Source organism: Narcine bancroftii, chromosome 2 (assembly GCF_036971445.1).
Source record: "Narcine bancroftii isolate sNarBan1 chromosome 2, sNarBan1.hap1, whole genome shotgun sequence".
Taxonomy (NCBI): Eukaryota; Metazoa; Chordata; class Chondrichthyes; order Torpediniformes; family Narcinidae; genus Narcine; species Narcine bancroftii.
The window spans coordinates 161,471,598-161,495,844 of NC_091470.1; the positions used below are offsets into that span (position 1 = coordinate 161,471,598).

General features: G+C 40.4%; 1 protein-coding gene across 1 annotated transcript in view; it reads right to left on the reverse strand.

The window, feature by feature from the left end:
• igsf21a (immunoglobin superfamily, member 21a) overlaps positions 1-24,247 on the reverse strand; it is a 348,063-nt gene that overhangs the window by 237,778 nt on the left and 86,038 nt on the right. Inside the window, exon 3 of the mRNA XM_069918989.1 lies at positions 3,892-4,013. Coding sequence (XP_069775090.1) covers positions 3,892-4,013 — 122 coding nt within the window. The remainder of the gene's footprint in view (positions 1-3,891; positions 4,014-24,247) is intronic.

Sequence of the window (24,247 nt, forward strand, 5' to 3'; positions counted from 1 at the left end):
AAAACCACCTCTTCAAGAAGCTCTCATACAGAAGAATTTGGGAATAGAGTGATAGTTAAAGATTTGAGGAAGATCAAGTGATAGATTTTTCAAAAAAGCCACGCTGCTTTACGGCTTCCGATTCAATAATATCACAGACTAAGCCTATGGATTGCAGGAAGGCGGGCGTGGGGGGGGGGGGGGGACACCCCTCAATAGCCTTGTAGCTGACTGTGGCAGAAAATGGAGGTTGCAGTTCGAGATGATGCATCTGAGCAGCACGGTGGTGTAGCGAGTGGAGCTGCAGCCTTGCAACTCCACTTACCTTGATTCAATCCTGAACTTGAGTGGTGTCCTGTGTGGAGCTCTTCATGGCTATCCTCCTATTGCTTCACCTCCTTCTATACCTGAAAGGCGTGCAGTTTGGTGGGTTAATTAGCTACTGTAACCTGTCCTGACTATGAGTGGTAGAATCTAGTGATCAAGTTGACGGGAATGTGAGAATAGGTTAAATGGGAAATTAGTTGAGGGCTGGGATTGCTCTGTGAGCCAGCTTAGATGTGGGCTGAACGGGCGTCCTTCTACATCATTAAAAAAACGTGGGAACGTGGCATAGACTGTTAGGGCAAAAAGGGTGGAGAGTGGTAAATTTGGACATAAGGAACAAGAGTGAAAATTCAGAGATGACCCAAGAAAATTAGCAGTTACTGAAGGAGAATGAGCAATTTTTCCCCCCAAATTGAAGATCTATTTTGTTAGGAATGTCAAGAGTTAATTAATTGCTGGGATTTGGCTTCTTGTTAACATCCCAATTAAGTTGCGACAAAATCTCCACTTAAAGAGATTCCGACGGGCCGATCATTTCTATGTTGATCACTGTTGACCTGCAATATAATTGGGACTTTGCTGTACATATTTTTTGTCCAGACCATCAGAGATTACTGTTGAAAGGTATCATAATCAAGCAAGGTTGAAACTCGAGCACTCACTTTGGAAAATTATCAAAATCCATCACACTGAGAAGATCAAGAGCCAGTAAATGTATTTCAGACATCTTCCTGTAAAAGTAAAGATTGGATTTTGCTGAAAATTTAATCAGTTCATCACTATTCCAATATCAAATAATTTCTGCAATCAAATTTGTCGAGCTGTGAGGCGAGAATACTTTAATCTATAATGACAGGAATTGCACTGGATTCTCTCTGTCTTTCACCAAGTTGGGAGGAGGGGAGCAAGTAGGAGTTGGTGGGAGGTGGGGGGGAGGTGTGATCAGGAATTGGTCCAACAGCCTGTCAGGAAACTGGTTTTTCCCTGATCTTGGTTGCTCAGATTGCTTCGTTCTGTGGCAGTTATGGTGAAATGCCATCAGATTTGCATTGTATTGGATACAATAGCAAACAGCAGCTCAGCATCTGCAAAACTTGTTCAAAAGTTCTAATAGTGCAATAAATGAGGAGTGTTACAGGCTTATGTTATTCTTTATTTTTAATATATATTATATTTTAGTTAAGTTACTGTGGGGGAGGGTTGGATCAGGGAAAGACAGTCTCACAGATAACACACCTATGTTCAAAATCATAAAAACCAATGTTATTGTTCAATTGAAATAGTATGACAATGGAATGTTTACTCAAAGAGACTCCAGCAAGTCATGTGATTAACAACATTTGAAAAAACAGCATTTTACTATTCAACCAAAGTCTTCTGAAGACAGAATTACAGTGAATTCGGAGATAGATGGTCACTTCGGCTGCTTTGTCAGGAGACAGCAATGTTGCTGTGGCTATTGTAATGGTCACTTTTCACTGACCCATACCTGGAAAAAGAAAGCAAGATCATGCTTGCATTTGGATTGGGATCATTTGGATGATTATTTAGTTTAGTCTGGATTTGTGGAAGCATTGTAAAGTCACAAGTTCCATACTTCATTTCTACACAAGAAAATGTGGGGGGGGAGGGAATTGTGATAAATCATTTGTATGAAGAAACATTTCTATGAAAGCAACTCAACAAGAATTATGAGAAGTCTGATGACTCGCTGTCTCTCCTACTACATAATTACTTCTGAACATCAGCTTAAAGATTTTGAGTTTCCACACAAGATATCGAAGACTGAATTATGAATTGAATTTTCAGAATTGTGCCTAAGCTGCAATGGACTGGGTGATCCACACCCATACACATATATATTTGCACAGAGTTGGGGTAAAGTTTAGATTTAAGTAAGATGTTGTATTATTAATAGTTCTTCATAAAAATGATTGCTTTAAGATATTGGTGAATTTTTGTTGCTGCTGCTCCATGTTGTAACAGGAGCTACTTTTATTATTAATAACCAAACTTGGTCATGGTTCTGTTTATATTCTCACCATATTCCCATCAACTCCATCCCCACTACACCCCTATTTCTACCATATCTTCAAGGAGAAGTGAAGGCTGAAACAAGGGTGACAAGACACAGTTTGATTCCGCTTCAGTTTACAAATAACACTGGACAACAATTTTTTTTTCAAAATATTTGCTTTCTGAAAGAAAATCGGGGATTATGATAGACAACTTTAAACTGAATACAAAGATAAGTTCAGATTTCCTAAAGCATGTAAGAAGTTGGAGAAACATTAAATTAATGTATTGGATTTAGCATATTGATGCTGACACATTGCATTAGTTCAACTGACCTAAAAGTGTTTTTCCATTGATTTTCATTTGTACCTAGCATCTGATGCCTCTCATGTCAGTGTCCAACAATAGTCAGTTAGCATTGATGGATTCCAGTTGCCCTGATACAGCTTTTCAATGGTTGCAATGCGCTGGTGAAACCTTGCGTCGTGTTCGTCACAGTCTGCACCAAGATCAGCAGGGAAGAAGTCCAAGTGCAAATGCAGAAAATAAATTTTCAATGATGAGGCACTTCATGGTTTTATATGCTTGAAGTAGAATTAAAAATATGACAGGAAATCATAAAAATAGGTAATATCTTTTTAAAAAAATGGCACGTGATAGGAAATTTTAAGGTGATGCTTGTGATCAGCAACTCAAAGTCCATAAAATGCAGTCAACAGTGTTCAGGAAGTGAAATCTTCATTGTCCAGTGTATTCGGTTCAAGGAACTTGAAAGTAAAAGCCAGGAAAGCAAGTGAGAAGTAGAGGCAATTTGGTCCATTGAATGTACTATGCCATTCAATAATCTTTATCCAAGAAAGATAAAATTATGGATGCACTTGACCAAGATCTATTTCAATCTATTATTTTTCAGGATTTACCAATTAGACTTTCTCTGAATATACTTTAGTAAATCCCTTTATCATTTCAATGCACTAATTAGATTGCCTTTTAATTTTGAAACAAAATCAGATCTGTTCTCATTTTGTAACTGAGCTCTATGACATTTTCTGAGTTCTGATGTTGTAAGAACAGAGTGTAGATCTTCAGGAAAGGACTCGCCAGTTGAAGAATCACTTCCTCAATTGAATATTTAATCCTCTTTGAGATTAAGGCTAGTAAAGATTGGATTATATTTGTCAACCAAATAGATGGTTCCTCTGTGAATCTTTGACATAACAAATGTTCCAGGAGAAACAAAGGACACTGGCTTCTCATCACCTTACAATGGTATTTGCTTCTTTTTTTTAATGAAAAGTCACATGATAAAGGAAAAAGTATTTTCACCTGAATCTGGCAGCATTGGTGGTTGAATGAGGCAACAGTTGAATTGGAGGGAAGGGAAAGTCTGTCAATTTGTTGACAATCAGAGGTGAATGGCAGATCTTACAATATTTTCACGATCACGGTATACAGCAACTTTCACATAAAAATAACATGATGCTTTCTCATCTACCACATCAGTAATAGTTTACTCTGTGCACATTAGAGAGTGTCCTCTCTATTACGAACAAGTCAAACTAGACTTACCGCACAGTGGACTGATAGACCAAGTCTTCCCTCTTCTGATATTCATCAGTGTGAGTGTAATTTGTGGAGAACAGGGCATCATATGTGAATATTTTCTGTTTGATGGTTCCTCCATCTGTCACCTGGTATCAAGGAATAATATATCAGAGTCAATAATGAGCGAGTGAAAATTAAAAAGTCCTTTTTATCCGCATCACCCGCCACTCAGCATTTTTTAATTCCCGAGTGAAACGTGGCAAAGTAAAGGAATAATCAGAATATTAGATTTGATACATGAGAGGACTTCTGCTTCCAAATGATTCTGACGTTACATCCAGAATGTGAAATTAGGGGTGCAGTCATTCACATCGGGAAAGGAAAATAACCAAATTTTATCGGGCTACATCTTTGCAAAAGAATTTCTATTCATTATGTATTGATGTTCAGCACCTACTAAGATGGAGAGAGAGAGAGAATCAGTTGAAGGGGAGACTGGACCATTTGGCATCTTCGCTTTAGGGAAATGGCATGGAATTTTAGTCAAGTTGGACTGCACCTGACAAACCAGGTCATGTAATTATATGGCTTCAGTTTTTTTAAAAGATTTGGAGATAAAATATAAAGGAATTGGTGCACTTAAAGTGGGAGTGCATTTTATCTTTTGAAGTCTGTAAAGTTTTTAATGTATGCTTAATTCTTTCATAAGGAAGTGGGGGAACCGAGCACAGAATGGAATGGAGCAAGGATTGTGAGTTTGGTTGTTGGGTTCATTGCCAAAAAATTGCTTGAAGGAAAAACAGAAGCGGCATTGTTAGCTCAACGCTATTACAGCGCCAGCAATCCGGGTTAAAATCCAGCACATTCTGTAAGGAATTGGTATGTTCTCCCCATGTCTAAGTGGGTTTCCTCCCACTGTTCAAGTATATTTGCGGTTGTATGTTAATTGGTATATTGGGGAATCAATGGGGTTGTGGGCCAAAAGGGCCTGTTACTGTGCTGTATGCCTAAATTAAACAAAAAAATATATAAAGATGGCAGTCACTAAAAATATAATGTGGAAGAAATCTCAAATGGATACGACAAAAGAAGGGCTGTCCATTCCAGTTGCCACTGACAATGGCAGGTCCTGACAAAACCTTGCAGCTCAATCATTGTTTATTACAGAAGTTATAAATCTTTCTGAATTAACTTTCCACAAGTTCATACTTGGTCTATCAGTCCACTGTGCGGTAAGTCTAGTTTGACTTGTTCGTAATAGAGAGGACACTCTCTAATGTGCCCCTCTTCCCCTGCTCCTTACATGCCTGATGACATTGCAGCTGCTGGGGATGTCCTGGGGGTTTCCAGGGTTTACTACAGCCTTGTTATTGGGACAGCAGGCATATCAGGTATATATTTTTTAAAACAAGGTCTAAAGTATCAAAGTGTAATTGAAGCTTCTGAAGCCCTTATTTTTGTCATCGTTCCCTGTCATGTCATTGGGGGGATGTTTTGGGAACCGCTGGTGTACCATATACAATCCAATTTGATTTGATTTCAGATTTATTGTCAGAATACATACGTGACGTCACATACAACCGAGATTCTTTTTCCTGTGGGTAAGGCAGAATTACCACTTATTGGTAGCACAAAAAGAACAGTTCTCAATGTATAAATGTAAACAAATAAACAAACTGACTGTGCAATACAGAGAGAAAAAAATCAATTATCTGCAAAAGTGAAAGTCCTTAAATGAGTCCCTGATTGAGTTTGTCGCTGAGGAATCTGATGGTGGAGGGGTAACAGCTGAACCTGGTGGTGTGAGTCTTGTGGCACCTATACCTCTTTCCCAATGGTAGCAGTGAGAACAGAGCGTGTACTGGGTGGTGTGGATCCCTGATGATTGCTGCTGTTCTCCGACAGCAGCATTCCCTATGTTGGGGAGGGTTTTGCCTGTGATGTCCTGGGATGCGTCCACTACCTCTTAAAGGCATTACGCTCAGGGGTATTGGTGTCCCCAAACCAGACTGAAAATTCAAGATACTTTTCATTGTCTAGTTCAGACATGTAATATTACTTGAAATTGCTTTCTACCTGCTGAAAGGTAAATAGACACCATTAGTGTTGCTTAGCGTCCCTTACAGTAAGAGAGAAAGAAGTTGGTATGTTCTCCCCGTGACCTGGGTTTTCTCCAGGTGCTCTGTTTTTCTCCCATCCTCAGACGTTTCTTTTTAAAATATTTTTATTGAGCTTAACAAAAACCCTTCACTCAAGGTTTACCAATGATAAATATAAATCAAATCATATCATATACATATCACATATCAATTGTAAATTATAGTATTAAATAATGTATTTTGTTCAAGACATCAAATTCTATAATTAATAATAATTCAACTATTAAATCATAACTTGTACTGTCTGTTATTATACATGTAAAAATTATACATGTAAAATTCCCTTATCTAAGATATACTTCTCTGATGTGATCATGTTGTTCTGTAAGATGATCTCTGATCTGTAATTAAATCACCCCTTTACTTGTTTGTCTTAATAATAAAAAGAGGGGGTGGGGAAGGGTATAAAGAACAAAAATTGGATTCTCCAAAATCCTCATTTAGCCAACTGATCTCACAGGTTGAAAAAAAATTCTCCCGACATGAAATTAGAACGACGATGGTCCTCATTCAGGTAACTCCCTCCCCTCTCTCTTTCCATTTCTTCTTTACCTACCCCTCTTGACCTTTCTCTCCAACTCTCCCTCTCAAACTGCAAGCGGTCAGAAGGATCCCTCGTCCTGGCGTCACCAAGGAGAGCAGCATCCCGGGCGGGAGCGGGACCTCGGGCTCAATGGCGTTCCCTCCCCTCCCCTTCTCGGCACACCAGACGCCGACTCTGAATCCTCCCCTCGGCCTACTTCCCTGGTGTGCATTTGCGGTAGGTCGAGGGGAGGATTTGGAGTTGGGATTCCGGCATCGGGTGCTCTGGCCACCAGGAAGATGGAAGCCCGCCGACTCACCAGTGAGTGTTCCACAGGCCCAGGAAGCCTCACTGGGGATCAACGGCAGTTGTGGGTTCGTGTCGGGGACTGGCAGCAGCGGTTGGATGGTCTCGGTGATCAGCCGTGGCCAGCATTTTATTGCTGAGAAATACTTAAAAAAGCCTTTCCTTGTTGTTTAAACATTGATACAAGCGATTAGCTGTTACTACTGGGCTGGTTTTAAAAAATGACCAGTTATCTGAAAAAAAATGTTTATCCAACAGAGGACCGGTCCTGACCATTTTGGATAATTGGAGTTCTGTATATTTATCCTCCACCCAGCAGAGAATCCTAGATTTTCTTTTGTTGATAGCAAGACGAGCAATAAAGTGGAAAGACAATGTTTCACACACTCAAATGCAATGGTTAATATTAAAGATGAAATGTCTGAATTTGATAAGATGTGGGGCCCAAACATGGATTATTATCGTAATCTGAGGATTGAAGTGGTGTGGATGCTCCAGGGATTCCATGTCTGGTGTCCGTTATTCGATTCCTATTTACCTTGTTGAGAGGGAGGGAGTAGATTAGTAGGCCTTGATACATTAATTAAGCATAATTTGCCGGCATGGGTTTTGTGGGGCAGAAGGGCCTTCTATCATGCTGGCTGCATCATAAAGAATTAAAGTAAAGCTGGATGCGAGGAGTATTAAATGACAGGATGATTGACGGTACAAGGCAAAAGAGATCATTTTATAAAGGCTTAAACTTACTTTTCTTTGCCTTTTATGGTTTATTTAATATTTGGGAAAGGGGGGGGGGAATATATATTACAAGCATATATATTGACACACAATATTGTGTGAGGTGAAAATATATATATATAGCTTAAGTCTTTTAAAATAAAATATTTTAAAAAAAGTCTTAAACACTGAGACTAGGCCGTAGGACGTGGTAAGTTTGCTGTCCCTCAAACTTACATGGACCTTGAATGGAACAGTGTGGTAGAAACTGGTGTGCGACAGAGGCAGAGGATTAACGTGAGACAACCTCTGGAGTTGTGTTTACACAATGAATGGAATCACCTCAGAAAAAAATGTCAGCATGGAATAGATTCCTTCCCTCTCAACTAGTGTTTCCCTCTGCCACTATTGTCAGGACGTCAACTGCATCCCTTGCATTTTCCCCATTCCTCCTCGCACCACCTTCTGCCTTCCACAACCACAACAATATTATTCTTGTCATCATGTTTGTTTGTTCACTGTTGAGAAAACCACACCTCAGGCATTAACTACGGCATGCTAAATTGAAAGAAGTTTAAGTAAGTCGTTTCAACTGGATTTCAGGTCTGGCTGTTGGGAGGAAACTCCTGGACAGGTGTCATTGGATTGGGATGGTCAAGAAATAAATCCAATGTCCTGAAGCAAATCGTTCCTTTACTGAAAGGATGGAGGAGAAGAAAGGAATGTTTGGTGGAGGAATCAAAATAACAGGCAGCCTGCTGGGCCATATAGTGAGAAGGAGAAGAATCCTATTGTAGTTGTGGAAGGAAGGGGGTGGCGGCGAGAGGTGAAATATGTGGAGAGGAATATACACAGTTGAGTCTCCTGACACTTGTTGAAGGATGTGCTGAGCTCATTTCCTGCAGACAATTCCTCTTGGGTTGAGTCAGGCTGAAAATTATTTTATTTGGTTTAGCTGCCAGGTTGCCAACTTTGGGATAAGACGAGTTCAGTGTAGCCAACCCATTTTCCTGTCCATTTTGGGATTATCATTATATTCCACAAGACTCTGTCAAGAATGTACCGACCCTATAATTCACGGTGTCAGATCAACAGCTCAGGGTCTGCTCCGAAATGCAGCACCTTCATCGACTTCCACACAGACTGCCATTTCTACCAATTGTTTCTTGTAATAGCTTCTCCAACTAACCACACCCCCATTCAGGGAACAATGACGGAATGCTTATATCTTCTATCCTGACAGTTCTTTAGTTCTTCCCTCTACATGCTGAGAGCAGGCTATAATTACATTGATTGTCTCCTCGGCATGACTTCAAATATTTCCTGATAAAATTCTTTGCTTTAATCTCCTTTAATAATATTTTTTTTTTTGCTCTCGGGATCTGCCACCGTTTTTGAAATGATATACACATCAAGAAGGGGAAAATTGCTGCCATTTAAGGTGACGATCAAACTGCATTTGAGATAATGGTGAATACTTTTCTAATCATGTGGAATAGACTGTAGTAGCCCTTACAGAGGGGAAACAGCAGCACCAGTTTGTATCTACAGTGTCTTACAAAATGTTGACGTGCCCAGTGTAAGGAAAACGCTCAAATGTTGGGACTGTACTCGGTGGAATTCAGAAGAATAAGAGGGGATCTTACAGAAACATATAAAATTATAAAAGGCCTACAGATAAGAAGAAGGTAGGCAAGTTTTTTTTTCCACTGGGAGGTGAGATGAGAACTAGGGAGCACAGCCTTGATTCAGGGATTTTGGACAGAGATGTGGAGGAACTGCTTTACCCAGAGAGTGGTGATTATATGGAAGCAGTAGAGGCTACCTCAGTAAGCCTATTTAAGACAAGATTGCATAGACTTTTTTGCATAGTAGGGGAATTGAGGGATATGAGGGAAAGGCAGGTAGGTGGAGATGAGCCTATCATCAGATCAGCCATGATCACATTGAATGCTGTGGAGCAGGATCAACAGGCCATGGCCTACTGCTGCTCCTATTCAAAAGATCCAATGTGGAAGGGAAATAAAGAAAAATAGCAAATAGAGGAGTGGGGCTGATGCTATTTGACTAAATGTCTTTATTTTCAAAAATAAGGCTTTGGAGGGTTTATAGAAATGGAAAGACAAACAGCAAAGTGAGCTCTTCCCTGAGAGTGGCATGTCAAAGTGGTAGCAATACGGTAGTTATGGGGGACTTCAACATGAAGGTGGACTGGGATAATCAGACGGGGGCAGGAACACAAGAGAGTGAGTTTATAGAATGTCTACGAGATACTTTCTTGGAACAGCTAGTGGAGGAACCTACCAGGGGGAAGTCGATTCTGGACTGGGTGCTGTGCAGCGACGCAGACTTAATAAGTGACCTTGATGTAGGGGAGCCATTAGGGAATAGTGACCATGGTATGGTTACTTTTAAGCTGCAATTAGAAAGGGAAATGGAAAGGAAGTCAGAAGCATCTGTACTTCAGTTAAATAAAGGGAATTTTGCAGCTATGAGGGAGGAGCTATCCAAAATAAAATGGGAAGATACACTAGCTGGGAGGACAACTGGGGAAAAATGGCAGGTTTTTATGGACATTTTTCACAGGATTCAGGACAAATTTATTCCAAAGTGGAGGAAAGGCTCTAGGAGATGCAAATGGCTAACTAAGGAAATCAAGTGCATTATCAAGTCCAAAGGGAGTAATTATAAGATAGCGAAGCGGAGTGGGAAATTAGAGGATTGGGAAATCTTCAAAGAACATCAGAGGGTAACTAAGAAAGCCATAAGAGATGGGAAAATGAAGTACGAGAGGAAATTAGCAGATAATATTGCGGAGGATAGCAAAAGCTTTTTTAAGTATGTGAAGAGGAAGAAATTGGTTCGGTCTAAAATTGGCCCTTTGAAAATGGGCAAGGGTGAAATTATTACCGGAAACAAGGAGATGGCAGAGGAATTTAACAAATACTTTGCAACTGTCTTCACCAAGGAGGATATAGGTTATAGTCAGTTAGGGGGTAGTGGTCATGCGGTACCAAGAGACTTGGGGAACTTTACTGGGGAGGTAGGGGATCTAATGGATATCCGGATCCAGAAGCAGGAGGTTATGAGTAAATTGTTGGGACTGAGGGCTGATAAATCCCCAGGGCCTGATGGGCTGCATCCTAGGGTGCTTAAAGAGGTGGCTATGGAAATTGTGGAGGCACTGGTCGACATTTTCCAAAGTTCCATAGATTCCGGGGAGGTCCCTGAGGATTGGAGAGTGGCTGATGTGGTGCCACTTTTTAAGAAAGGAGGGAGGGAGAAAACGGGAAATTATAGTGGTGGGGAAGATATTGGAGTCCATCATAAAAGGAGAAATAGCAGAACACTTAGTCAGTAATAATAGTATAAGGGCTAGTCAGCATGGATTCCTTAAGGGTAAGTCATGCTTGACTAACCTTCTGGAATTTTTTGAGGATGTGACAAAGAGGGTGGACTCGGGAGAGCCAGTGGATGTGGTGTATTTGGACTTCCAGAAGGCCTTTGATAAGGTACCGCACGGGAGTCTAGTGGGCAAGATCAGGGAGCATGGTATTGGAGGTAAGGTGCTGACATGGATAGGAAATTGGTTAAGAGATAGGAAACAAAGGGTTGGAGTGAATGGGTCTTTTTCAGAATGGCAGGATGTGACGAGTGGAGTGCCTCAGGGATCGGTGTTGGGTCCTCAGTTGTTTGTAGTTTATGTTGATGATTTGGATGAGGGGATTGTGAATAACATGAGCAAATTTGCAGATGACACTAAACTGGGTGGCGGTGTGGGGTGTGAGGAGGATGTAAGGAAAATGCAGAGGGACTTGGACAGGCTGGAGGAGTGGGCAGCTAAATGGAAGATGAATTTCGATGTGAACAAATGTGAGGTTATTCATTTTGGGGGAAGTAATAGGAAAGCTGAGTATTATTTAAATGGAGACAAGCTAGGGAGTGGGGAAGTGCAAATGGATCTGGGTGTACTTGTTCACCGGTCACTGAAGGCTAGCATGCAGGTTCAGAAAGCTGTGAAGAAGGCAAATGGAATGTTGACTTTCATAAAGAGGGGATTGGAGTATAGGAACAGAGATGCCCTTCTGCAGTTATACAGGGCCCTGGTGAGACCTCACCTGGAGTATTGCGTCCAGTTCTGGTCTCCAAACTTGAGGAAGGACATACTAGCTATAGAGGGTGCGCAGCGCAGATTTACAAGGTTAGTTCCAGGGATGGCAGGGTTGTCATATGCAGCAAGGCTAGAAAAACTGGACTTGTATCCATTGGAGTTTAGAAGGATGAGGGGGGACATGATTGAGGTATATAAAATCATCAGGGGGATAGACAAGGTGAAGTCTGATTACTTGTTCCCAATGATGGGGGAGACGAGGACTAGAGGGCATAGTTTAAGAATACAGGGTAGGCCCTTTAGGACGGAGATGAGAAAGCATTTTTTTACCCAGAGAAGTGTGAATCTGTGGAATGCTCTGCCACAGAGAGAGGTAGAGGCGGATTCGCTGACTATGTTCAAAAGAGAGTTAGATAAGACTCTTGTGGGTAATGGAGTTAAGGGTTATGGGGATAAGGCTGGAAAGGGGTACTGATGGTAATGATCAGCCATGATCTAAAATGGCGGTGCTGGCCCGACAGGCCAAATGGCCTACTCCAGCTCCTATTGTCTATTGTCTATTGTCTATTGTCTCTTTAAGGGGAACAAATGACGACACTGCCAGAACTGCTGGTGTGGACCCGGTTGAGCGGAGAACACAGACACAGTGCTACTCCAAAGGGTTCAACCGCCTGTCCCTAATGCTAGCAGCTCCTTACAGGCATTAAATTGTTTAAGGAGCTGTGATGGGGTATATTATATTTTATATTATATATAAATATCTTTAAAAGAGATAGATTGTGGAGTTTAGAGAGTAGGTCACTTCACAAGCAGACATTAACACTTCACAAAAGAGATCTCATTTAAAATGCAAATGCTTTGTTCAAGATGGACACTCAGGCACCAGAACCTTTGCAAAGTCAATGAGACTGCTTTGCTTAAGAAATTCAGAAGCAGTTGCAAATGTAAGAGTCTGGGATCAAGAGGCTGATGAGATCTTTCAAAGATTGGATCTGGAGCCTTGGGGGTCATGTGGTTTTGCAAGCAGAGAGAGAGAGAGAGAGAGAAAAAAAAGGTGATTCTTTGGAGGGAGAGAGAGAGAATTCAGTTCTGCAATGACTTTTAAGTCTACAACATGATAAGCTGGCGAGCTTGGTTGAAAATACCATTTTGAAGATGGGTCGTGAGTTCTGAGTTCAGCCTGTTGAAAAACCCTTGTGGACCTTACAAGAGGAAATGGCTGGCTAGAGTGTTTCACCTGAAATAAGGGAAATAAGAGGAGCTCTGTGGTGACCTGGAAGAAGAGGCTATCATTGGGAAAACCCATGATGGGGCAAGTTTCTTCGGCAAGACACTGAAGTGACTGATGGAAGTAAATCATTTGGTGTGGGTCCAACGAGCAACAAATCTCTCTCTGAAACCAACAAGAACCTTCCTGAGCAGTAACCATTTAACATTAAGCACCAGAGTCTGGTAAAAATTCATAAATGTTGAATTCTGTGCATAGTGTAAGAATTGCCTGATACCAGTGAACTTGGAGAAGAGAGCGTTGAACATGTGCATTTAGAATTAGTAAGGGGTTAAGTTAAGTTAATAGTAATAAGTTAAAGCTTTACCCTGTTTTCATGTTTAAAAAAAAATTAAAAGTAACGTTTGTTTAAGTAACCATTTGTCTTGGTGAATTTTTACTGCTGCTGAGTTTTGGGCTCCTCTGGATCCATAACAGGAGCTGATGGTGTTTTGAAACTAAAATTCTGCAAACATGGTCTGTGCTGTGCTCAAGAGGGCGGCACCTGGGCAGTGGCCATGAGGATTTGCAGACTATGGCAAACAGCGGACTGGCGCAGGGCACCAAAAACTGGGAGAACAGCCTCCGTTGAGAAGGAAAGCAGAGAAGACAACCTTATAGGATGGTGGCCACGGCAGCAGACCAGTGAGGGGCTTAGTGGCTGGGGGGATCCACATAGCCTGCAGGAAAGATGATGATTAAGGGCTGCTCATGGTAACCAGAGCTGGGATTCGAGAGGACGGCAAAAGGGGCATCCTGAAGGGCCCTGGACACCGATAGCTTACTGATCATGTTAGAATTTTGAATCTAGAACTTGGGTTGCGATAGATTGAATGGGAGTCTCTACAGCTGCAGAAAACTGGAGATGAATCCACGAACACACAGCGACTCCGAAGACAATCTCTTTTGCTTCTTTGTAAGGGGCGCCCAGTGAAACTGATGGCAACTCTTAGCCTTACAGCAGGCAGAAGGCAATTTTGTGTAATATTACATGTTCACATGATAATACAGGAATCTTGAATCCTGAACTCTTGAAGGGCAGAGCTAATCGAAGAAGCAGATAAGAATGGATGGGAGTGGACCAGAGAGATCAGGGGATAAAGCAATGTGGGAGATTACAGGTATGAATCCATGACAGATCTGATGATTTTAAATTTGGTGGTTGTCGCAAGAGGGAGGAGCTAAAGGTTTGCAGGGGCTGAAAGGTGGTCAAGATCATGGTGAGGGTTAGAGTCTAGGTGGGTGAAACGCTTTACAACCTGAAGGATGGGAAGAAACATGAGAAAGGAAGACCAGACGACAAAGTCTTGAATAAGATATTCTGCATTCGTGGAAAAGAGGAGCTGGGTTGGAGATGATGGAGTAAGTAGTAAAGGACAGGATGTCTGCTGTGAAGCTGAGCTCTACAACAGGGAGAAGCTGAGGTCTTGACAGTCTGAAACACCCGATGAGGGACCTCAGCTTCTGATGAAGAAAAGCTGATTAAAAGTGTCGCTGCCATTCTCCTAAGAAGTTTGTGATGGTTACAAAATGCGAGCACTTTGAGGTGAAGATGTCGGGAAATCTGAAATTACTAAATGACTGAAAAGACATTCAGGTTTATTCGTTGCACTGGTGGGAGTGGTGTCTACTAACATCAATAGGTGCAGGAGTGAAAATTGGATCTCGGGTTACCGATGGTTGGGACTGGAGTCTGTACAGTTGTAGAGGCTGTGGGAGTGCCTGAGGCGAATCCGCAGATGCTCGGTCACTCTGGGGGGACTCTCTTTTGCTTCTCCTTCTTTGACTGTAAGAGGCACCCAGCAATTTCTGCTGATGGCAAATATGTCTGCCTTGCAGCAGACTACAGGAAATTTCATTCAATATTACACCTGTTTTATTAAATGACAATAAAGGAATCTTGAATCTTGGAGGGATGTTTTCGAAGGCTGTGGAATAAATTACCACAGGTTGGGGAGGAGGGACGAGTTGGGGGAGGTGGAGATTGAAACTGGCGGGATAAATAAGTTCAGGATGCAATTAGATATTATTTCTGGAGGGAGAAAGGATTAAAGGTCATGATTAATCTATTAAAGATGGGCAGCCTGTTTGTCCAGCCAAATATCTCTAAAAATATTTCATATATAATTACTCTGCTCTATTGACTGATTAAAATGTTGATTTTGGATTTCTGTGTGTTACCTTAATCCCCCAAGAATTCTTAGTGTTATCCCACTGAGATACACAGCTGTTGGCTGTGTGGTATCCTGAACAGCAGCGAATTCTGCTTTGAGATGACTAGGTATGATGAGTGGGTACACAGACATGAGCTCATTCATCTCCCGACTGGCCATTCCAATTTAACTAGTGGGGCACTTTGCAATGTAGCTGAGAGATGGAGAGGTTGTGACCTACATGGGGAAAGTAGCTGTAAGGAGAGCAAGTGAAGTCAAGTGCAATGCTCATAGAGAGGGAGAAAGGACATGCGAATGAAGAGAGAAAGAGGTAAGAGGCAAGAATAATTGAGGGAATGAAAGAGGTGAGCAATAGAGTGAGAAGGAAGTATCAGTAATATAGATAGAGGGAGAAGGAGCCGAGCAACTGAAGGAAAAAGGCAAGAAAAGAGAGGGCATAAATGGTAGCTAGCAAGAGAGAGCGTAAGCAATAAAAAATGGGGAATGAACCATAAAGAGAGAAAGTGAACAAAAGAGAAAACATGCATGAGCAATAGAGAGAGTGATAGAAAAAGAAAAGGAATGAACAAAGGGACAAGAGTGTGAACAGTGAGAGAGATGCAGATCTGTCCTTCAACATGTTCTACTGAACATAATGGCCGTTTGTGGGGCATCCAATTCGGAACTGACCCTTGGGATTATTTATGATACAACAAAATGCTCACGTTATTGGGTGAAAAAATGGCAAACGGCTATGCCCTACTGGTCATATTTGCCAACTGGTGGGTTATGACCTCTCCACCTCCTTCCTTCCTCAAAGGAGGAACTTTGTGAAAGTGAGGTTTCACTTGTATAATCTAATAGTTTCTACTCCATGCTTATCATTAAACTGGGGAATGGGATGGGGAGGGCAGAAAAAAAATCCCTGAAGTGATGAGCAATGAAATAAACATGCAATTCACTCGTGATAACGTCAGCAATGGCACCATGAATGAGCAGTGGATGTTAGTTCCCCATTTTGCTATGTTAATGGATCTCAATGAAATAGTATTCCTCCTGCTGATCATTTGATGATACCCACCAGTGGAAACCATTCAATCTCGGATTTTCATTTAGATTTCTATCACTCATGCACTGCATTCCCACACAGGGTGCCCTGCTTCAGTACAATCGATAGGCAACCTTCATTCAGACCTTTTGCAAAGTAGATTCCTGCAATAGGCCAAAGGAACACAAAAGGATGATCTGTGATCCATATCTTGATGAGAGAGAAGGAGGGGGGGGGGGGGGGGTTGTGGTGCCTGAGGTGAGACATTAAAGAGAAATACAAAAAAGGAACAAGAGTGGAAATAGTGAAAGAGAAAGAGAAGATCATGTGAGGGGATGGCATGAAATCAAAGAGAGCTGGAGTAAGGGAATGAGAAAGGTTGTCATGAAGGGAAAGAATAAGAGACTAGACGAATGGTGTGCCAAGTTCAACTTCATGTATTGACCAATGCACCAAAGATGTAGGTTGTTTTGTGAGCAGACCAGCGAGACATCTCATACATAGTGCAACAAGTAAGACAGTTCAAAAAGTGCAGAGAGAGGTCAGTTGGTATGGAGTTAAAAAAAACATAGTTTAATGACATTGAGGTTCATTCAAGAGTGAAAATAGGACTTTATATACAAATGAGAAGTGAAATTAATATCCAATATATGGAATGAAATAAATTTACTTCTGTCTTATATCTTCTACTTCAAATGGGAATTCCTAAACAGGGGTTCATAAATCTAGAATTGATTTAGAATTGATGAACAAAACTGGTCTGATTTTTGTAAGGGATGGAATGACAAATACAATAAATGTAAGGTACAAGTTGGTCCAATACAATTTTTTTTTACATCAACTGTATCTTGCACCACAGAAATTATTAAATAGTTTGAAGTCACATTTATCAGATCAATGTTTTAGACGTGGCAAAGAGGAAGGTATATCTTACATTCTGCTTGGAAATTTTCCAAAATAAGATATTTTTGGATAGACTTGGGAACTTTTTTCAAACAGATTACAGGAATTAGGTTTCCACAAAATTCAGCATTATTTTGATTGTGGAATATACGACACCAAAATTTAAATTATTTAAACACCAATTAGAATTTGTCAAAATAGCATTAGCAGTGGCAAGAAAATGTATAGCAGTTACTTGGAAATCTGATTCACGTTTAGGTACGGCACGATGCACAGTTGTGTCCCCTTGAGAAGATTACTTATAAATTTAAGAAATAAATATATATTTTTGCAAATTTGATGCCCACATTTATAAATTTTAGGTATAAATTTGTAGGTTTTTTTCTAATCCTAGAGACCTTCTCCAAAAAAATTTTAAAATATTAAAGAGAATATATATTGGAGATCTGTGTAGTGAGTGGCATTTTCTTGGTAATCCTTTCTGCTTTCTTTTCTTCTTCTCATTTCTTTTTCTTTTATTTTTCTTCTGCTTTTGCGGTTTCTACGGTGGGAGGGGATTGGGAGAGTTTGGGAGGGGTATCATGAAGTGTATAATGCATTTACATTTTTTCTATTTGTATCGTTTCAATTTTGTCACTGACTTAATGTGTACACAAAAAATTTAATTAAACATTAAAAAAGTGAGAGTTTAAGAATTGTGGCCTCTCAATCCCATGTCATCTCCTTTGCTTCCTTTATTTCTAAACATTCAATACTGATAAGATGGAAATATTTTGTCCCTCCTACTCATACTCAATGGCTATTTTGATTTGAAAATGTCTAACTTTGGAAAAAATCTACCAATATAATGGGTTTAATTTTTTTTAATTTATGGGGTCCTTTTATTAATTATTTTCATAATTTATAAGCTTTGATAGTGTTTTGTGATTTTAGTCTTATCTATATAGTAGTAAATTATATGCAACGACCAACAATTTCAGAAGGGAAGGGGGTAGATTTTGTTAGATAGTAATATCTTTTTTTTTGATCTTTTTCAATTAGAGATTTTATATTTGTTTAAGTGCGTAATATACATTTTTGTTTCTTTTATGAACAGAGTAGTTTGCTTCTATATAATTGTTTTTTTCTACATATAATTACTACGTCTGTATATTCCTTTTTCCGTGCTTACTCTGTTTAATGGCTTTTACTTGTTTATTATTATTGAAACTTAAAAATTGTTTCCTCTAATGAGACAGTGGTATGAAAGATAAACAGGGCACGTGTAGTTAAGAGTAGTGAACAACGATATTAGGGAGCTGGATGGGAGTGTTGTACACTATGTATATACTGATTAAAATGTACAAGGTTTACTGAAGTATCACTGCAGGCATCTCCTGAAGGTGAACTCTTCCAAAAAGTGCAAACGTGGATCCAGTAGTGGTAAAATATTATCGCCCAATCAGAATATTGTTGCTGAAATTCTACTCAGACTGTGAAGTGTAACTACATCTAACCATTCTAATAGACTTGAGTTTCTGTCACAGTCTGTCTGGGTGGAGCAGATCTGTGAGGCAGCTTGGCCCACTTCTGTTCTATTTTTTAAGTCTTATATGTGCCGCTCTTGACGTTAACATTTGGAAATTAATGAATAATTACATCGGAATCAAAATGCTACCATGAATAATATGATCATGCTTATTTGATTACAGCTTCTTCAGTCAACTCAATGAATACTTCTGGTGAAAGATGTGCACTTTGGATGAAAATAGATTTCAACTTGGCTCTGAAGCTTCCATGATGTAAGAGTGCCAAGACTTCCAAAGCTCAAGGTTGCAAATGAAAAATGAGCACTATTTTCAAGGAACCCTAGGTGCTGTATTGTAGCTTCACAGATAACAAGAACAAAGGGAACAAAAATAATGCAGCAGAATAATGACCTGAGCTGTTACATAAACAAATATAAAATATTAATTGTTCAAATAACAGAGTCAGTCAGTTTAATGCCTCATTAATCTCTGCTGTCTAAATAATTTAAATGTAATATTCTGATGCTCAATATGGAGCCATTTCAAACTGTACAATTATGTTAAATGTAAAGGAGTATTTGTTGAAATGAATGATAAAATGCATCTAATTAAAGATCCCCTCTGTTGCGTCTATTTCCTGGTATAAAAACGGAGCCATACAAGTCAGTGGCCCAGATCAGTCCTACCTTATTGGGCACATTGTCCATCATCAAGTTATGAAGTAGTTACAAATCTTTCCAAAAGGTCATGTAAATAAAACTCTTCAAAGTATCTAATGCTGTCCTTTAAACCCTGACCGTAGTACACTCACCAACCATGTGGTACCTTAATTTCAAATAAGCACAGATCTTCCTTCAGCCCTTTGTTCCCAATGTCTACCTTAAAGGGACTGAAGGCCTTCAGTCCTCTTCTCTTCTGTGCAGCATTACCTCTGCATCTTTACCTCTTCTTCATCATAGGGACATAAGATCACATACGTGGTTAAATTATCCTGTCTTATCTCCATTCCTTTCCTAAGTACATATCTCTCCACTTTATTAACTCTTTGTTTGACATACTGTTTCAGTTTTCTCCAGTTAAACAGGACTAAGGAAGTCATGTTGTAGCTGTACAAAGCTTTGATTGGGCTGCACCCAGAGCACTGTGTGCATTTCTGGTTGCCCTATTACAGGAAGGATGCGGAGACTTTCAAAAGGGTGCAAAAGAGATTTACCAGGATGTTGTCCGTATTACAAGATATGAGCTATAAGGAAAGGTGGACAAACTTGGGTTAATTTCTCTGCAAGTCAAGTCAAATTTATTGTCATCTTATTGCACAAGTCCAACCCAACCAAACAATGTTCTCAGTGCAAAACACACAGACACAGAACCAGATATAACACACATACAACAAACAATACACATGCAGGACAATTATTCATATGTACAAATAAATAGAAAGGTCACTTCGTAAATACGATCAAATTCTCTGCGGCAACCATACACACGCTGATGCAGTTGGCCAGGATGCTCTTGATAGAGCTCCTGCAGAAGGTTGACATGATGGTGGCCAGTAGCCTTGCCCGCTGCAGTCTTCTCAGGAAGTGCAGTCGCTGTTGCGCCTTCCAGACAAGTGAGGAGATGTGTGTCCACAATAGGACAATAGTTAAGTGAACTCCAAGGAACTACTGCTCTCCACTCTCTCCTCTGCAGAATTATTGATGTGTAGTGGAGCTTTGGAGAGTGAGGGGAGACCAGAGAAAAGTTTATAAAATTAATGGAGGAATTCAAGATCACAAGATACAGGAGCAGTAGGCCAATCAGCCCACCTTATCATTCAGCCCCTCTCCCGGCCTTCTCCCCATAACCCTTGATGCTCTGACTAATCAAATATTTGTCAAGTTCTGTCTCAAATGCACCCAATGATCTTGCTTCCATTGCCGTTGGTGGCAACAAGTTCCACATACTCACGATCCTCCGACTAAAGAAAATTCTCTGCATTTGTTTTAAATTGATGCCTTTTTAATCCTGAAATTGTGACCTCTTGTCCTAGACTCCCCTAACATGGGAAACAACTTTGCCACATTTACTCTGTGCCAGCCTTTCAGCATTCAAAATGCCTCATCCTTCTGTACTCCAATGACAACAGTCCAAGAGCCAACAAATGTTCCTTATAAGCTAACCCTTTCATTCCTGGTATCATTCTAATAAATCTTCTCTGAACCCTCTCCAATGCTAGCACATCCTTTCTCAAATAAGGCAACCAAAACTGTACACTGTACTCCAAGTGAGGTCTCATCATTACATCTCTGCTCTTATCTGCTATTCCTCTAGTGTAGGCAGTCAAAATCTTTCTTCCAGTGTAAAAATGTCAAATACTGGAGAAAATGGTTTTAATGTGAAGGGAAAAAGTGATGTGCAGGACAGTTACTTTTTATTATATACAGAGAGTGGTTATGTGCCTGGAATGGGCAAACTGTTATGGCTTTTAGACTGCAATATCTGGAAAAAAAAGCAGAAAAAAAAATTAAGATAATTACTGCTCATGTGGTCACTCACACTGGGCACCTTTTTAGACTGCAAGTGCCCGAGTGCAACAGTCCCGGTGGTTGGACGTGCAGTAGAGTGGATGACCAACAACGAAATTTCCCGGTACGATTTACACTGCAGGCTTCCTCCAAAAGGTTGTAGGGGTCCTGCAGGATAAATCGCGGTGCAGGAATTGACTCAAAATTCCTGCACATTCCTTTTTAGACTGCCCTTGTTATGGCAAAATTCCTGGGTTGTGCCGTTACATGTCTGGAGTTTTTTTAAAAAGTGGTAGAGGTGGAAACAGATAAAATGGTAGCATTTAAGATACTTCTAGACAAGTGGTTTTCAAACATTTTCTTTCCACTCACATCCCACTTTAAGTATTCCCTATGCCATAGGTGCTCTGTGATTAGTAAAGGATTGCTTAGGTGGGATGTGAGTGGAAAGAAAAAGTTTGAAAACCATTGTTTTAATAGTGCCTAATTGACTCGTTATGTGCTCGGTTTCATAACTCCAAAGGAAATGGGCCAATGACAATTTTTCTCAAGCAAAATATTTCAGTAACAATCGGGTCTAGAGCAGTGGTTCTCAACCTCCTCCCCCCCCCCCCCCACCCCCACCCCCACCTCCTCACTCACATCCCACTTTAAGCCCTTATTAATCACAGAGCGCTGATGGCATAGGGATTACTTAAAGTAAGTAAAGAAAAAGGTTGAAAACCACTGGTCAGGACAGACACATGAATATGCAGAAAATAGAGGAATATGGATCTTGTGTAAGAAGCAGAGATTTAATTTAGTTTGGCATCATGTTCAGTCCAGATGTTCCTGTACTGTGCTGTTCCATGTTCTGAGGACCAAAAGCATAATCTCTGCTCCATGTTGTACACCTTGTTTCTTGCCCACTGATTCCACCCCATTTGTGGTCAACATTTCTGTTTAAAGCAGAAAGTGAACAATCTTCCTATCCTATTTAACATGAGGTGAATTACAGACCCTATCATGAAAACTGTCTTCTTCACTCCCACTGTCCTTTCCTGCTTTAGTTCCCAATTTTGCCTTTAACCACCAGCAGAAGGAGGTTAAATTGAATGTTTCCTCTACTCCATTTTTTACAACATCTAAAACACTGCTACCGACACCACATTCTGGCCTCATTTGCTGATAACCCATCATACTGGTCATTACTGACCTACTTGGCTGAAGATTAATGAATATTTCCAATCAAAAACTCTTCATTAAAATTCTTCCATGATTTACAATTCCAGCTACCTTAGGACTCTACATCCCTCCAGCTGATGGAATCCACTTCCCTTCCTTTACCTCACTATAGACATCTATATCGTCAGCCACTTAAGACTAGAATTCCATCCAACTCAAAACCAAACTTTAATCTTTTACATAATTGATAGCCAGGCATGCTATTTTCATTAAACGGAAAGACAATACTCCAATTACACATACACAATGGTTAAATTATATCATGTCTTCTCTAATTCTAGAAAAAAAATTAGATATGCTGTCAAGATTCAAAAGATGTGGGGCCCATTTGTGGACTATTATCATAACCTAAAGAATTTGGGTGTTTAGATGCTCTGGTGTTGTGCTGTCGGGTTCCGAGTTAGTGTCACCTGATTCCCATGTTTTTGACTTATAATGTTTTTTTTTATTTGTTTGGGATTTTCTTTTTTTATTCTTTCTTTTGATTTTGATAATCTAAAAGATAACTGTTTTGTTCAACTGTGACAAAAAATTATTATAAAAGGAGAAGAGAAGGAAAGAGAATTGTAAACCTTTGTTGTTAAATCTTATTTTATTATGAGTGCCCTCTGTTCTCTGGATTTTCTTATGAGAATATTGTATAATGTTCTAATCTGTTTTTCCATTTTTGAATCTTTTAGCGCATTGTATAATTGTACTCTTCAATTGTTTATATTCTAAAACACCAATAAAAATATTTTAAAAAGAAAAGAAAAACTAGAATTCCTTTCCTGAACCTCATAATCTTACTATTGGACCCGACGAGTTATAAGGACTGACGTTACAAAGATGAAGAGGGAAAGAAGCTGGGGAGGAGTCAAGAGGTGTTTGAGGATTGCGCAGAAGGTTGGGAGAGACCATGGCGGGGGAGGGAAAAGTGAAAACAGGAGAAGACAAAGGAGAGATGGAAATCATGAATCAGGTAGAGGTGCGTGTTACTTAAAAATCACACTTATAAATTAACAGGCCCTTCTGGCCTATGAGCCCGTGTTACCCAATTACACCCAAATTAACCTACAACCGCAGTACGTTTTGAAGGATGGGAGAAAATCTGAGTACCCGGAGGAACCTCACGCACAAATTGGGAGAACGTACAGTGCCAATTTCAAACTGGTTTCACTGGCGCAGTAACAGCATTGCGCTAACCACTGCACCATCCGTACCGTTAGGTTGAAGGATGTCTTGGAGGAATATCATGTGTTGCTGTTGAAGTTTATGTTTGGTCTCAGCCTAACAATGGAGGAAGCCGAGGACAGGCATGTCTGTGTGGGAATGCTGCACAGGATTGAAATGTTGGGCTGCAGGAAGTTCATGTTCAGACCCACAAACAAAGCGATGGTGTTCAGCAAAGCTGCCACTTAATCTGCATTGGATCTCACTGCTACAGAGGACAGTAGATCAGGTTGAACCATGTGCTTGAAACCTCATGTGCCACATCTGGAATGTCTCTCTGTTCTGATGGAGAGGAAGTGGGAGATATTGGGATAGGCTTTGGACCTTCTGCAATTATAGCAATGATGCATAAAGGTAGTTGGGGAGGGAAGAGCAGACCAGGGAGTTTCATAGAAAAGCAGATAGGAGTGGAGGGCGGAAGATGTCGTTGCTGGAGGGAATGCGCTGAAGTTACTGGAGGTGTTGGAGCAGAATATGTTGGATGTGGAGGCTAGTGGGGTTGAAAGGGAGGAACAGAGGTGGAGTAAAGGTGGGAGTACAAGAAAAGGAGGCAACCTGGATGTGGCCTTTATCAATGACAGCAGGGGGAAATCCATGTTTATGGATGAAAGCGCACATTTTGCGGAATAGAGGGCTTCATGCTGGAAACAAGCGATGGAAGAATTGGGGGTATGAGGTGGAGGCGATCTTGAACAGCAGGCCAGGATCTGGCAGCCTAATGGCTTACTCCTTAAGTTCCTAT